The sequence below is a fragment of the Marmota marmota genome, unplaced genomic scaffold, assembly GCF_001458135.2.
Source record: "Marmota marmota marmota unplaced genomic scaffold, marMar, whole genome shotgun sequence".
NCBI lineage: Eukaryota > Metazoa > Chordata > Mammalia > Rodentia > Sciuridae > Marmota > Marmota marmota.
Window position 1 is genome coordinate 5,335,883 of NW_026000249.1, and position 16,938 is coordinate 5,352,820.

The 16,938-nt window shown below is 37.1% G+C and overlaps 1 protein-coding gene across 1 annotated transcript in view; it reads left to right on the forward strand.

Annotated features, from left to right (window-relative positions):
• The first annotated feature begins 407 nt into the window (after window positions 1–407).
• The window catches only part of Bmx (BMX non-receptor tyrosine kinase), a 49,781-nt gene continuing 33,250 nt past the window's right edge, over window positions 408–16,938 (forward strand). The window contains exons 1-6 of the mRNA XM_048796370.1: window positions 408–606; window positions 6,634–6,780; window positions 7,916–8,020; window positions 9,965–10,046; window positions 12,337–12,456; window positions 13,628–13,692. Coding sequence (XP_048652327.1) covers window positions 604–606; window positions 6,634–6,780; window positions 7,916–8,020; window positions 9,965–10,046; window positions 12,337–12,456; window positions 13,628–13,692 — 522 coding nt within the window. The 5' untranslated portion in view covers window positions 408–603. The remainder of the gene's footprint in view (window positions 607–6,633; window positions 6,781–7,915; window positions 8,021–9,964; window positions 10,047–12,336; window positions 12,457–13,627; window positions 13,693–16,938) is intronic.

Sequence of the window (16,938 nt, forward strand, 5' to 3'; positions counted from 1 at the left end):
TGAACTCCTTTCTGTTTCTAGATTCTTAATAATTGCAACTGTGGAAGTGTGCTCCTTTTTGGTCATAGGAACTATTCTTTTGCCTTTTGCAGGCTCCCTTTGTCCAAGTGTTGAGTTGAAGTTTTCATTGCTTATTCTCTGTGCCCTTTGGCATTACCTAATGGTTTCCTGACCAAGTCCTGTGAGAGAAGTCAGCGTCAGCAGTCCCGTTTTGCTGAGAGATTTTCTTGTTCTTTCCAGCACAGAGTTCTCTAAACAAAGGCAGGGTTATCGCATGTACCCGAGTGCTGCCTGGGAAAAGCAGGAGCTGTAGTTATCAAGGTTGGAACCTTTATGAAATATGCTTTTGTCTCCGTTTTTGTTGCATTCAATCAGATCAACAAGTGTTGGCTAAGTGTTGAGCGTGGTTTCCTGTAGGATTGTGTAAGGCCCTGCAGGACAATAAACGTTTGGGGGACACTGAGTAATGTAGCCATTTCTGACCCAGCAGCCAAGAAAATGTGAGCCGATTTGCTGCTACTGGGAAGAGGACAGCCTCAGCTGTGTTCCTGGGAGAGCAGATTAACTTCACCACAGTGGACCCAGGCGACCAAACAAGCCAAAATGGTGCGTTTTAGTGGCAGGTGGCTATGCACTGTCACATCCTACAAGAAAATAGATTCAGATCCAGGTGTCATGGGGCTTGAAATTATAGGAAAAAGTAATACCAAATTATGAATATGAAATTGTTGGGGCTTCCCCTGGCACTTTGGAAGGTGTAATTTGGGGACCAGAGGCTTAGACTGCTATTGTGAATTTACTGCTTGCTCAAAATCTCATCAAAAGCTATCAAATTGTGCTATTTCCTCTGCTAACTGCTTTTTATATTGACTTTGTAACTGCTTTCAAAAAGACAGAATTTTCACTTATATCTTCTTTATACTTTTATGATGTTAATTTAGCTATAAATATTGGTTTTTAGTTTCCTGAAGTCTCCCTAAATCAGAGACTTGGTGGTATTTTAGACAGACATAGAAAGATGAGAAGGTTAAGTATATAGTTACACTCAAAGTTCTTGTGGGCCATGATCATTTCATTGGATTTTTAAAAACAGTACAAATACATCGTGCTCTACATCACCATTTCTCAAGCTCTATGTGCACATGGATCACTGGGATCTTGCTAAAATGCAGATTCAGATGCACTAAGTCTGGTGTGGGACCTGAGAGTCTGCATTTCTAATTAACTCCCAAGTGGTGCCAATGAGTAACTTCCAAGTTTTAATTTGTAAGAAATACGATGGTATAATACACCACCAAAAAGGGACTGGTTCAACCTGATTTTAAGGTAATGAGTGCCAGGATGGGAAGTCTGAAACAAATCTACAGAGTAGTTGCTTTTTTTTTTTTTTTTGACTTGAGAATTCAAGAGATCTTTCTGCCTCCCATTAACTTCTATGCCTAGCAGTTGGAGGCAGGGGGATGAAAAGTGAAATTTGATCTTCGGGGGTTCCTTTCATTGTCTTCATTATTTTAACTTTACTATGGTCTACTTTTAAATTTTGCCTAGGGAGTGGGAAGGTGAAGGGATATCTTTCCAAAACATGTACTAGGGTGCTGGGCATTGTTACTACCACTTTCTCTTGACTCCTCATAACCCTTCAAGGTGGCTATTGTTTTTACTCCCTTTACAGATGGGGAAGCTGAGGTTTGGCAGGGTGAAGTAACATATGGGGTTGCATAGAAACAGCAAGGATACAAATGAACCGAAACCTGATGCTTTCACCCACATCAACCTAAGCAGCATTATGTGGTAAACTAATCCAGTTTGTTTAGCTCATGGATTGATCACTTTTTGTTTTGCTCCTAAGGGAAGTGCCCCAAAAGAGTGCCTTGGGCAGAGGGGAGGTAACAAAAGAAAAGTGGTTGTTGCAAAGAAGAAGAAAGGGCTTACAAAAGCTCTAGAAAGTGCTGAACATGAATTTCACACTCAAAGTAAATTTTAGTCCAACAGGAATAGCATTGAAATTTTGTTTTCTTTGTGAGAAAATAGTCCTCCCAAAATGTCTGGTTTTTCAATTCCTTTCAGAGTAATTAACGTATGGTGTTCCAAAATACTGAGGATTTGAGTGTCCATGTTAAGAGTTTCTGTCTGTCATACTATGCCAAGATCAACTCCAATTTTCTCTGTCCTGCATGTGAAATAGGAATTTGTCAGGTTTTGAGGAGCTGGTATTTGGTTTTGACCAGCATAGTAAGACTTTTTAAACCACTGCCTGCCACCTGATTCTGAGTTAAGCTTCTTGATCCTGTTGAGACTTGCCATTGTGCTCTGTTTAGTTATTTAGCATGAAGATAAGCAGGTCTGGCTTTGGGCAAATATTTGAAGATTAAGTTTGTCACTGAGTCCTCAGATTTCTCTTTCAGACCCTGCCCAGTCCCCTCTTGGAGAATCTTCCTCCTCCTTCTCATACTCCCTCCTCTACTGCCTTCTCAACATATGTATTGTTTAACTACTTGACACTAATCAAAATCATTAGCTAAAAATGACATGTAAAATAAAAGAATATAACTGAACCAAGTAAAAGGACAAGGAATTTCTGTCCTCATCTCTCATTCTTAAAGAAGAAAACTGTAAGGCAGCATCATGAGCCAGTCAGGGAATAGACTTTTTGGTTCAATAGCTCTATTTAAACACCCTCCTTGGGTGCCTCCTACGCCTCTTCGGTACCACTTAAAATTTATTTCAATCTTTAAGGTCGCATGTTCTTATTGACTTTCAAAATGTGAACTTCTTACTCTCATAATATTCTTTCCTTAAAAATCCTAAATAATCATAGTGATTACAGTCCTGTTAATTCAACATGTGCCTTTTGTGTATGTAATAGGTTACATAATGCTTACTGGCTTCTTTGTAGAAAATACTGTATTAATTGCAACTAGTGTTTTTTTTTTTTCTTCCCTATGCTTTAATATCGCTCTAGTTTTATGTGCTTATGGAAATAGGCAGCCTGGGCTATTTGGTAAGCAAATCAGTATTTCTATTCTACATGGGAGGTAATGAGAGTCCAGCCAAATCCCACCTGCTCCTCTATGGAAATAGATTTCTGTTTAATGCTAACTAGGTGTAGGATCTCATTATATTTTGAAAAGTTTTTCTTTCACCTTCTCAACTGAATTTCCCTTTAATAAGGGGGGTGGGGAAAGGCTGAGCAGAGAAGGGTTTGCCAGGCGTTGGACAGGCATTTGAATCAACCAACAGTGGTACCTGATCCTTGTTTATTTATCGTCCTAATACAAGGAAGAAGTCATTACATTTCTAAAAATTAGTCATCACCAATTATCACCCCTATATCAAGTGAGACCATAGAAATGCCTTTAATTTAGAATCTAGACTATTTAGAGCAGAAAGGGGAAAATACAGAGACAGAGCAAATAGAAGGGGAACAGTGGGTGCAAGCCTGAGTGTGAACCACAAAGCTTGTCTTTGAAGAAACTCATCAGGAGATGACAAAAGCATGCATCATCAAAACAGGGCTTTGAAGTTGGTTAAGGAAGCCTTGGAGTCCACCTTGGGGAGGAGAGTTCTGAGAGACTGGCTTTCTGAGATAGAACTTCAAAGACATGTGGCTCCAGGTGTTTGTTACATAACAACAGCATATTGCAGACCCACATGCACGAGATGTGACCCCCATCTTTGTGAAAATAAGCATGTGCCTGTGTATATTTGAAAAAAAAAAGAATCTAAACTTACATTCTTTCACCTACTTGTAGTTCTTGGTTTTGTAGAATAAACCTATATCACATATAATTTTAGAAATGAAAGAAAAAAATTCACAATGGGCAAGATTTTGAAATGAACAATTATGTTGAAATTAGACAAATTTTATTTTGTCAGATGCAACAAGCCTTGTAAATCCTGGGTGATTTATTGAAGAATCTTGAGGGCTTCATACATTTCTTCATTTCTACTCAATATTCTTCTTCTCTTCAACAGACACAGGAAAATTTGTGGATGTGTCAGTGGTTTCTTCAACTCATTATTTATTTATTTATTTGTTTTGCAGTGCTGAGGATTGAATTCTGGGCCTTGTGTATTCGAGGCAAGCACTCTACCACTGAGCCACCTCCCCAGCCCAGCCACTCATTAATTTTTATATAAAATTTTGAAAAAAAAATTTTAAATGTGATGCATATGAAAGTTCCATACATAGAAAAGTGTGTATATCATCATGAACTGCTGGGACTTTGGGTTTTGCATTTTATAAAGTGTCCTTAATGTCATGAATTTATTCAGCACCTGAAAAAATTCTAAAAAGCAAACTTTCTGTTCAACCAACCAGATCTATTTAATTAGCACTCTTCTTTAAAGAGTAATATTTTAGCTGTAGGCATAAAAGAGATTTGGCAAAAGTTTTTATACTTTTCTCTTTCTGCTTTATTAGTAAAAATTTTAAATATAGAAATGCAAGTGTGCCCTGAAGCTCTGTCTAGTGTTTGGCTCCCCCAAAGGGGTCTACATCTCACAAAAAGTATACCTGCATGGTTTCCATGAATTTCAAGCAGATTCTCAGCTAGCTGTACATTTTGGATGTAAAAAAATAAATTTAAACTGGATGAGGTGGTACACGCCTATAATCCCTGTGGCTCAAGATTGCAAGTTCAAAGCCAGCCTCAGCAATGGTGAGGCACTAAGCAACTCAGTGAGACCCTGTCTCTAAATAAAATACAAAATAGGGCTGGGGATGTGGCTCAGTGGTCGAGTGCAGCTTAGTTCAATTCCAAGTACCCCCCCCACCTCAAAAAAAGAAAAGCTTATCTAGGCAGGCATATGCATAGAGTTTCCAACCAAGGCAGAGATGTAAGGATGGTGTGACATCTGCCTCTGTAGATCCTGCCAGCTCCACTCCACCCTGATCTCTGCCCTGTCTCCTAGCCCCAAGCAAAGAAACCAGTGACCACTGTGGACAACATCCACTGTGCTCAAAAGAATCCACTCCACTTTTCTACCTCTGCAAAAGAATTATCCTATTTTAAAACTCAGTGAAACAATATCCAAAGCAAAAAGTTATTATTTTTAATGAATAAGATTTTCACTACTTCTGTCCATAAGTCAAGCAAAGGCCATGGAGGCCATTTTAGGAATTAATAAATAGTCTCCTCATTATTAATAATAAATAGCTCTCCTGTGAGCTGTCCGGAGTGCCATTTTTAAGTAAATAAAAAAGGCAAATCAATAATAAAAGCTGGTTTTCCAAATTCCCTCTTTCAGAGTTGCATGGTGTATGTCAGGAGGAAAGGTGGCTTGGACCGATGGTGGTTTATACAACATCTGGCTATCTTTCTTAGTCTCCTTTTCTTTTCATTTCTGGCCATAGTGGGCTCCTCATAGTCCTGAGCCAGTGAGAATTGATTGGATGGATTTACCTGGCACCTGCCTCCAGTCAGACAGAGCAATGCCTGTGTGGGTGCTTCCTGATCAAGAGTGATAAATAGGATGCAAATATCTTCTTTTTAAAGCCCAACCCTGGCATAGCCAGAGGAAATATGAGTGATGGTGGCTCGGAACACTAACTTTTGCTTAGAGCTTGAGAGTTAAACTTAGGGACCCGTGTAGACTTTGGCTCTAAGGAGTTTGAGGTAAGTAAATTATCTCAGATCATCAAACAAAGATCTTAACTAGTGGACATCTAACTATAAACAATGATGTAGTTTGAGAAGGCAAAGAACAAAAGAAAGTTTATCTCTGTGGCTTACTGCCTAACATAGGTCTTTTTCATGATCAGATTTGAGATCAGACTGAAGTTACAACAACAGTCTTTGAATTTATTTTTCGAAAATACCTTACTCAATGCTTTACATGCTTCTGATAGAAAAGCAAGAGTGTTTTACTCTGTAAATGTACTGATTTTTTTTTTTAGGTCTTTTAAATCTCTTTTGATATAAATTGTGTTGAATTTCCAAGTATTTTCTTCCTTTTATTCTATCTTGAGGAATCACTTTGATTTTAAAATCTCTGAAATATTTAAAATTATACCCATATCCTTTTTGTTGAAGATCTGACCATTACAATGTCATCTGCCATGATATTTCTCTCACAAACCACTAGCCACATAAATGGAGGGAAATTTTAGTTGATGAATTAATTCATATATGGTGAACTCTCTGAACTGCAATTTTTTGAAAATTTTATTATATCCTATTCAATTCAACAAACACCTAAGGAATGCTTAAGGAATAAAGAACATTGTGATAAGGTGGTCTAGAGGGTGGTGTAAAGATGGTGAATTTATGGTGCAGACCAGGAAATGAGTTCATTATTCAATTCACAAAATGCTTTTAAAAATCAACATATTTGGGTTGGAGTTGTGGCTTAGTGGTAGAGCGCTTGCCTAATACGTGCAAGGCACTGGATTTGATCTTCAGTACCACATAAGAAAAAATAAATAAAGTTTAAAAATATCAGCATATTTATAAAATTCAGAACAAAGGCAGTAGAAAAAGCTGTAGGTATGTGTGTAGTTATTTATAATCTTATTTTTTTAATTAGCATATAGATTAGTCCTAAATGAGAAACAGTTGAGTAAAATATAGGAAGGCTGAAAGAGAACCTGGCTAGAGGCTACACTCATTCAAATTATTTTATTTTATTTAGGACGATAATATGGATTCAAAATCCATTCTAGAAGAACTTCTTCTCAAAAGGTCACAGCAAAAGAAGAAAATGTCACCAAATAATTACAAAGAGCGGCTTTTTGTTTTGACTAAAACAAACCTTTCTTACTATGAATACGACAAAATGGTGAGACTCTATTCCATTGTTTTTATACTGTTTATTATTTTTCCTAAGTCTCCACAAAGTACTTGATTACAGTGAAAGAATATCAGGTTTCTCAGCTTGTGCAGTAAAGATCAACTGGTATCCACTGATTACACTGCCCTTCCTTAACCAAAGTGTGATGAATTCAGAATGAAGGGTTTTAAATTTTTTTTTATTTTGGGATAAAAAGCAAGAGTGTTTTTATTTTGTACATGTTGTTTAACTTTACTAAAGCAAATTTAACTTTATAAGCTCCGTGTGTTGGGGCATACCTGTAATCCTAGTAACTTGGGAGGCCGAGGCAGGAGGATCACAAGTTCAAAGCCAGCCTGAGCAACTTAGCAAGACTCTGTCTCAAAATAAAAAGGGCTGGGGATGTGGAGATGTGGCTCAATGGTTAAGGCCTCTGGGTTCAATCTCTGGTACCAAAAAACAAAACAACAACAAAAAAGATGACTTTAGAATAGTAGTTCTCAACTGAAGGCATTTTGGCTTCCCAGGGAACACTGGGTAACTACTGGAGATATTTCCAGTTGTCACAACTAGTTATGGGGCAAGTACTACTGGCATCCAGTGAGTGAATTCCAGGATGCTACTAAATATCCTACAATACGTAGGACAGACCCCATAGCAAAGATCTCACCAGCCCCAAATATTAATAGTGTTGAAGATCAGAAATGCAGCTTTAAAACAACACTGGATAAACAAATATCTCTGTTCAGGTGAGAATTTTAACTTTGTAAAAACACACTAAATACTGTCATAAAATTGAAATGAAGTGAAGAAGCTTTAGGGAATTAAATTTCTTGATTTTCCTGAGTGTATTAACCACATGGCAGGTGATTTGAAACACATTTTATGATTCTCCCTTTTTTTTTGGAACTGGGGGGTCAAACCCCATTTTATGATTCTCAAACAAAATTTTAACTAGTACTTAAACACTTGCTTTTGGAGTATGTGTGTGTTTACACTTGACTACTCTAGAGAAAGGGAAGTGATTCTCCATTGATCATACCATCTCCAAATCTCTCTCCCAATCATAACTTTAGCTTTATGCTTTTCCCTATGTACCATGGCGTATCACATGAGAAATCTAATATTTTGTGTTTTAATTCAGAAAAGAGGCAGTAGAAAAGGATCAATTGAAATTAAGAAAATCAGATGTGTGGAGAAAGTCAATCTCGAGGAGCAAACACCAGTGGAGAGACAGTACCCATTTCAGGTAAAACAAGGCACAACATCACCTTGAGTAGTTGATTCTTCACTTTGACATTTTCTATCATGAACTCAGTATATCTAGGCAAATAACAATATTGCAAAACGCTTTGTTAAGAGAATGATGACTTGGAATATTCCCGAATGGGAGTTGCACATTTTGCTAAAATTCTGACTACCAATCTACATCCCTGGAGGGAAGGGAAGCAAGATGAGAGTATAAACTGCAATGGCCTGACCTGTCTCAGCTCTGACAATTTCTGTTATCAAACATTGCTGAGTGTCTCTGCTGGGTTCCAGGTAATAGAAACATTATACAGAATAAAATATTCACCCTGCCCCAAGGTAATTTACAAGGACGTAGCAAAATAGACTAACAAACAAGTGGTAAGACGGAGGTCAGCATAATATATCCACTGTGCTCCAGGAAGCGGAAGCTAGCTTTGCTCCTCACGCCAAGATGTCAGGTTAGGAAGGACAAATAAGAGTTTAAGCCAGCACAGAAAGGAAAGGCAGCAGAACAAAAGAACAGGAGTGTCAAGGCACTGATGTGTGAGATAGGAGTCACTCTGAAAAAGAAGCCTCATGAGAGAGACAGAGATGATCCAGGAGAGGTGGACAGGGCAGAATCATGAAGGACTTTGCACATCATTCTAAGAAATTTTAATTTTACCTTGAAGTATGGTATACTACGGAGAGTATCCTTTCAGTACCTTTTGGAAGTGGCTTGATTTAAGTCATGCCCTACTTTTATTATATAATCAACACTTCTTTCTGATTTAAAGACAGATGGGTTGTTTTTCTTTCTTTTTTTTTTAAACATTTTTTTTTTTAGTTGTAGATGGACACAATATCTTTGTTTTATTTATTTATTTTATGTGGTGCTGAGGATCTAACCCAGTGCCTCATGCATACAAGGCAAGCGCTCAGCCACTGAGCTACAATCCCAGCCCTGGATGGATTGTCTTTCAGATGGCCAGATTATCCAGTGCTAGTATTGGGGACCTGTAGTCAAAAATGAAGTACAATAATACAGTTGCTCAACAACCCATATTTCCAAGTATAACTACATTACCCAATTGGGAGAAACCAGGGAAGAGTGTGCTCATGGAAGAGGCTACAAACTCACATCACAGAAGCATAGGGTACTCAAAGGCACACAGACTTTGGAATCCTGCAGAGCTCCTAATCCTACCAGGTGTATAGCTATAAGCACATACTCAACTTTTCTCTGAGTATGTTTTCTCATTTGTTAACAAAAAGGCATACTCATATATTTTTCATAGAATCGAAATAGGATTAAAATATTATAGTACCTAGGAAAGAGCCCAGAAACTAGTAGGTGTTTAATAAATTTATTAAACATTATTATCAAGAATAGAATAAAGTAGAGAGGGATCTTGAGAAAACACTATAATCTTCAAACATTTAAACAAGTTTCTTTAGAAACAAACAAACAAAATAATATTTATTCTGGAGATTTCCAGGGTGCCATACAAAGCAAGACTAAAGTAACAAGTAGACATAGTTTTATTCAATGCAAAGATGAACTGTAAAATGATCAGAATATATGAAGACCGATAGATGACCTGAAAAAAATAAAGAATATTCCATCCTTAGACATATTTTTAAGGATAAAGCAGTTGGTTTTCAATGGGCTGTAAAAGGAATTGATCAATGGGCAAATGGATGGGCCAGAACCCTTGTAAGACACACGTAATGTCTAACATAATTCTCCACGGTCCAGGGCATCCCTACTGAGACCTCAATGCTCACAGAGCTGTCAGATGCATAATTTCTATGATTTTCCAAAGATTTGAACTGTCTGGGATAAAATAAATTGAAAAGTGGAAGATAAAAACAAACAAAAAGTATAGATTTTTCTCCATCTAATTCCAAAGCTAATAAACAATATATTATATCAAAATGAACCACATTCTTTCCTTTCCAGATTGTCTATAAAGATGGACTTCTCTATGTCTATGCATCAAATGAAGAGAGCCGAAGTCAGTGGTTGAAAGCATTACAAAAAGGTAATAAAAATGTCATATAAAGGAGACTCATGGATTGAATTCTCTTGAGGCTTGGTGGAGGAAAGATAAAGCAGTAAAAGGACCCAATGCCAAGAAATAATCTACTGATTTTCCTACTAACCTCAGGGAATATGCCAGACCCATCCTCCTTTTGCATTCTCATTGTTAACAGACAGGAAGCCTGAGGATCAGATTCCCGCCCCCCATCCTGCTCAGCACAGAGCTCGTTATTGTGTCTTGCCAGCAGCTGGGGAAGCTAAGCCACCTGCTTTCCACCCACTGTGCTTGCCTTTACCAGGGCAAAGTCCAGGTCTTACTGGGACTGTGTAAGTCCTGTAGGTACTGTATTTTCAATTTTTATAGAAAGTTCCTCTTATTGTCATTATTAGGTGGTGGGAGTGTTGCAGTGCAAACTTTTGGACTGGATTGGAAAAAGAATTAGCTACCCAGGAATCTAAATCCACATAGTAGGAAATCCTAGGAATCTTGACATGTGAGACCAGGAGCTTAGACAGCAGGAAAACAAGTAATGTGCCCAAGAAATTCCAAGGATCCTTTGGAACCAAAATCAGAAAGTTGTGTTTTAGAGTCTTCATTCCTTTTGCTTTCTGTGACTTTTGTAATAATTTTCAGTAATGAAGTTTTTTTTTTTTTTTAAATAGGTATCTTTTTTTTTTTTTTTTTGAGAGAGAGTGAGAGAGTGTGTAGAGAGAGGTTAGGGGAGGGGTTTAGATTTTATGTTTATCCCCCAAATATATGAAAACAGCTATAATTCCAAGTGNCCGGGGCCGCACGCATGCCAGGCGAGCGCGCTACCGCTTGAGCCACATCCCCAGCCCAGTAATGAAGTTTTTTAATGCCAGCATTTTTAGCTAAACTGAACTGAGTTAAACTAAGGGAATGATTACAAAAGCTGAACACCTATTTTGGGGGCCAAATATTTATATACATTATCTTATATCTTCCCAGTGACTCAGCAAAATATTTATTATTATTATCTCCATACACTTCCTTGAGTAGGTTCTAAAGGAGGAGCAGATCTTCTGAGATTAAAATAAGAAATCCCCCACCTAGCAGTGCTTCTTAAACGAATCTCTATTAAGACCCTGTAAGCTTTTCTGTTGTATTTCAAAAGAGGCTAAATTGTTATAGATTTAGTGTTATACACCAAGATTAGAAATTAAATTTTTTGGATAAAATATTGATGTATTCCTATAGTTTTGTTTTTGTTTTTTTTTAATATGTACCTATTCCATGAAAAGTAGCCCATAAGCCATTCATTAAACATGTCAAAGTCATGAAAGACAAAGGATAAGAAACCATTCTATGTCAAGGGCAACTAGATAACTAAATGTCACATTGACTCTGGAGTGGATCCTTGATCAGAAAAAGTAAGTGACTATAAAGACATAATTGGAACAGTCAGAAAAATGTTTAAATGTGAAATTCATATTATTAGTAATATTTTATCACTGCTAGATTTCCTGAATGTGATGATTGTATTATGGTTATATAAGAGAACACTCTCTTTTTAATATATATATTTTTAGTTGTAGATGGACACAATACCTTCATTTCATTTGTTTATTTTTATGTGGTGTGAGGATGGAACCCAGTGGCTCATTCATGCTAGGCAAGTGCTCTACCACTGAGCCATAACCTCAGCCCCAGAATGCCCTTGTTAATAAAAGTTACACATTGAAGTATCTATGGTTGACATTATTTAGGTCATAATACCTGCTATTCACTCTCAAATTATTAAGCAAAATTTAATAATGATAAAAATTTTAGAAATAATGATATGTATAGAAAGAAAGGAAAAGCAAAATGTTTAACTAATAATTGGTGAATATCTGTTAAGGGTACATGAATGTTTATTATACTATTATAACTTTTCTGTACATTTGAGTGTTTTCAAAATAAAAAGTGAAGGGAAGTGTAAGCTATAAGAATTTTTGTCTCCTTGTTAAGATCTAGTCCTTCCATACTAGATCTATGGATGAATTTCTAAAATTCAACAGCAAGCTGATTTGTATATGCATTTTTACTAGTGTTTTTTAAAGAATGATATGTTATTGTGTTGTTCTCGCTATGCACATAGCTAAACTTTTTTCTTTGTGGTTTATTAACTTCTGAATGAAAGACATATCCTTCAGGAACCACTGGCTCTTACCTCAGTTATTGGCAAATGGAGTTTTTATTGTTCTGCAATGACAGTGCTTGCTGGCTGTGTTTCTCCTCTTGGGCCAACATCTGCTCACATCTTGTTTCCTTTCTACCTGCTCCTCAGAGATAAGGGGCAACCCCCACCTGCTGATCAAGTACCACAGTGGGTTCTTCGTGGATGGGAAGTTCCTGTGCTGCCAGCAGAGTTGCAAAGCGGCCCCAGGATGTACCCTCTGGGAAGCATGTAATGCATGACCCCTTGTTGGACTAAAGCCTGGGTGGATGGCTCCCCCCCATTAGGACCAAATTTCTAGATTCTGGAACACTTTGCCAGGAAACCTCCCATTGTTCAAGACTTCTTACTTGGTGCCTGGCAATTTGGCCTAATTATTAAAGGCATATGATTCAGATTGGGTAATAAACCATATAATCACTCCACTGATAACGCATACAGTGGTTTCATTCTCACAGATTGGGCATCTATTTCCATGTAAGGGTGGAAAAGAAATCAACAAATATCATAAGAACAGAAAGCATGTAATAAATTTATTTATGTATTCATGAATTATTTATTCATATTCAATAATTATTAAAATATCTTGTATGAGCCAATCAAAGAGGAATCGGACAGAAATACTGACCCCTAGGCTCATATGTACTACCTAACCAGATTAGATATCTGTGACTAAAATATAGGATAGATACGAGGTATAAATTAATAGTTTATAGGATTTAGAGGAACTTGAATTTTCAATCCACATTTGCAAAGTTATCAATAATTGATGATAGAGGAGTGGTGTTTGAGTTGGGCATCATACAGGAAAGCTACAGAATTATTCCAGATGTTGTGTTTGAATTCAGTGAGTCTGGAGTATTGTTCACACAATCTGTTTCATTCTCTTAATTCTTTTTAAAAATTATTTATTTATTTATTTATGTTTTTGGTACCAGGGATTGAACTCAGGGGCGCTCAGCCACTGAGCCCCATCCCCAGCCCTATTTTGTATTTTATTCAGACAAGGTCTCACTGAGTTGCTTAGCGCCTTGCATTTGCTGAGGCTGGCTTTGAACTCTTGATCCTTCAGTCTCAGCCTCCTGAGCCACTGGGATTACAGGCGTGTGCCACTGTGCCCAGCTCCTTCTCTTACTTCTTCTTCTTCTTTTTTTTTTTTTTTTTAATATTTTTTAGTTGTCAATGGATCTTTTATTTTATTTATATATTTATATGTGGTGCTGAGCATGGAACCCAGGGCCTCACGCATGCCAAGCAAGTGCTCTACCGCTGAGCTACAACTAGTTCTTAACATTAGTTCTTAACATTAGTTAGTTAAGAGCCCATTAGTTCTTAACATTCTCTTGTTTTGTTTTTGTTTTATTTCACATTTCTTCTGATAATACTTGGTTTTACATTTCAGATGCTGATCTGCACATTGCCATCAATGAAGAGAAACACAGAACTCCCTTTTTCCCAGACAGGGTGGTAAGTCAATGTTTTTCTTTGTTTGTTTGTTTGTTTTAATGTTTTTCATTGTCAGGATATATTAAATGAATGAAGAGTTGCCAGATTCAAGACCAGAAAATGTAGACTTCATGCAGACCACTTAGCAAAGAGAGGGAAAATGTGAGCAATCACTACTACTTATGGGTGGTATCAAAATGGATTCAAATAGAACCATTGTAACATTTTATATTTTTGTATTAACCACTAGGTCTTTTCCTAACCAGTAAACCTATAAATAGTCACACACACACAAAAAGGGTGAATGGGAGAGAAGTACTTAAGATGGTGTCACATGTAACCAGCAATTATTAATATCGATCATTGTTTCCCTACCACCAGCATTGCCAACACTGACTCCTGGAGATATCCCAGTGACGGAATGAGACACAAGCATAAAACAACATCATTTTTCCCTCCGTGATTCCTCCAAAGCTGCCAGAAAAAGTCTTAGGCAGATTCCATAGTTTTCATTCACTTTCAGATGATGTTTTGCCCTAATTGCTAGCAGTCACAAGAACAGCCTCTGAATTGTCCCATCCAATGTTATAATCACATGACTCCAAACATTATTTTGAGTTACACCTTCACCACTTTACCTAACTTGAGTTGGCATCAGCTGGCAGCTTGCTTTGGAGGAAGGGTCATAGAGAGGCTAAGATTTCTGACCCTTTCAGGGTTAAAGCCAAAGGGGATCTAGTGAAAAAGAGATGCTCCTACATAGCTGGTCCTATCGTGATTAGGTATCGGTAGCACCTGAGTGAGCTTCCTAATGCTTATTCTTGGTCTTATGTGAGAACCATGTGAAGATCTAAATAATTTGAATTTTCAATCCACATTTGCAAAGTTATCAATATTTATGACAGAACAGATGTCTTATCTTTTTGTGTGTGTGTGGTGCTGAGGATTGAATCCAGGGTCTTGTGATGCAAGGCAAGCACTCTACCAACTGAGCTATATCCCCAGCTCCTGAAAGAATAATTTTTGTTATTTTAACCCATCAAATGTGCAGTGATTTGTTATGGCAGCCAAAGGAAACAATTATTATGGTTTGGAGTTTTCACTTTGTTATCAGCAACATTGCTGTTTGGATTTGGATACTTGCTCCAGTCCTAAAGCTTAAAAATTATGACCCTTGGGCCAGGGGTGTAGCTCAGTGGTGGAATGCTTATCTAGCATGCACAAAACCCTGGGTTCCATCCCCATCATTACATTAAAATCATGGCCCCAACAGCAATGTCCAGATTCAGCAACTCTATACAGACAGAGGTCTCAAATAATGGTTGACTAAGGCCAGAGTGGAAATGGAGATTGGCTGTCAGTGCACACAAGGGATTTTAATAGGGTGATGGAAATATACTAAGAACAGATTATGATGGTTATACAACTTGATAAATTTAGTAAGAGTCACATAATTCTTCACTTTAAAAGTGTGAATTCCAATGAAGTTTGTTTTAAACAAATCTAAGAGCAGAAGATAATTAAGAAGTTAGAAACGGGGCTGGGGATGTGGCTCAAGCGGTAGCGCGCTCGCCTGGCATTCGTGCGACCCGGGTTCGATCCTCAGCACCACATACAGACAAAGATGTTGTGTCTGCCAAATACTAAAAAATAAATATTAAAGTTTTTAAAAAAAAAAAAAAAAGAAGTTAGAAACGATTGCATCTCACCTCTGGCAGGAAATTCTTTGGGAAATGTGTTGAAAATTATCAGCCAAGCAAATCAGTGACTAAGGGTTCCTAAGCCTATTCTGATTATAAACTGCCCAAATGAACCAGAGTTCAGAAAGGGTATTGTGAAAAGCATTTTTTTCTCTGTTTTGTTCTTACCAAAGCACTAAATAGAAGACATATTTTCTGAATGGTAGAAATAAAAATCAGCTTGATAGCCATTCTATTCAGATTTCCATTTAAGGAACTTTCCAATGCATTTATCTTTAGAAAGAACCCATTTTATAGCTTATATATATCAGTATCCTGTGTAACAAAAATTTTCCAGAATGTCAAAGCCTCAACTCCAAATAAATGATATACCTGAAAAAAAGGAAAATAAATTTGAAAAAATTAAATTTAGAGCTCACACATGTGTGCTCACATGCTTGTACACACACACACACACACACACTCTCACAATTTTTTTTAATATTTGTTTTTCAGTTTTCGGTGGACACAACATCTTTATTTTATTTTTTATGTGGTGCTGAGGATCGAACCCAGCACCCCGCGCATGCCAAGCGAGCACGCTACCGCTTGAGCCACATCCTCAGCCCCTCACACAATTTTTGATGAAGTATAAAGCACACAGATCCTAAGTGTTCCGCTTGATGAATTTTCACAAACTGAACACATCTGTATAAAACACATTCAGATTAAGAAACAGAACATCATAGAACCGTATGTTCCCTTCCAGTCACTATAGCCCATCAAGAGTAATTGCTCTCCTAACTCTCAATATCATAGATTATTTGCCTGGTTTTGACCTTTACATAAGTAGAATCATAAAGTATATAGTCATTTGTTGTCTGTCTTTTGTTCAAGTTATGAGATTCACATTGTTTTAGTGTATGGTTGTAGTTTATTCTTACTGCTTATAGAATTCCATTGTATGACTATGCCACTATATTATTTTGTTATTGCTGCTCTAAGAAATTACCACAAATTCAGTGGCTAAAAGCAACACAAATTTTTTATCTTATAGTTCTGAAGGTCAAAAGTCTAAAATGGTTCCACAGAGATGTATTCATTCTGGAGACTTTAGGAGAGGATCTATTTTCTTGCCTTTTCCAGCTTTTGAAGGTTATCTATATTCTTTGGTTCCTGGTTTCTCCCTTCATCTTAAGAGTCAAGAGGGTAGTAGCCTCTCTGTTCTTTGACCTCTGCTTCCATGCTCATATCTTCTCTCTAATCCCTGACCATCTTCCCTTTTAAAAGGGTCCCTTTGATGACATCAGTCCCATATCTATAATCCAGAATAATGTCTCCACCTCAAATTCCTTAATCACAATCTTCAAAATCCTTTGTATTATGTAAGATAATCACAGCATCTGGGAATTAAGACATGATCATATTGGGGAGCTATTACTTAATCTTCTGCAACCAGTGTATTTACTATTTTATCCTCTTAATGAACACTTCAGTAATTTCCAATTTTTATCTAATTCAAAATATTCTACTATGAATGTTGTTTTCCACATCTTTCTGTTTCACTATTTTATATATATATATATAT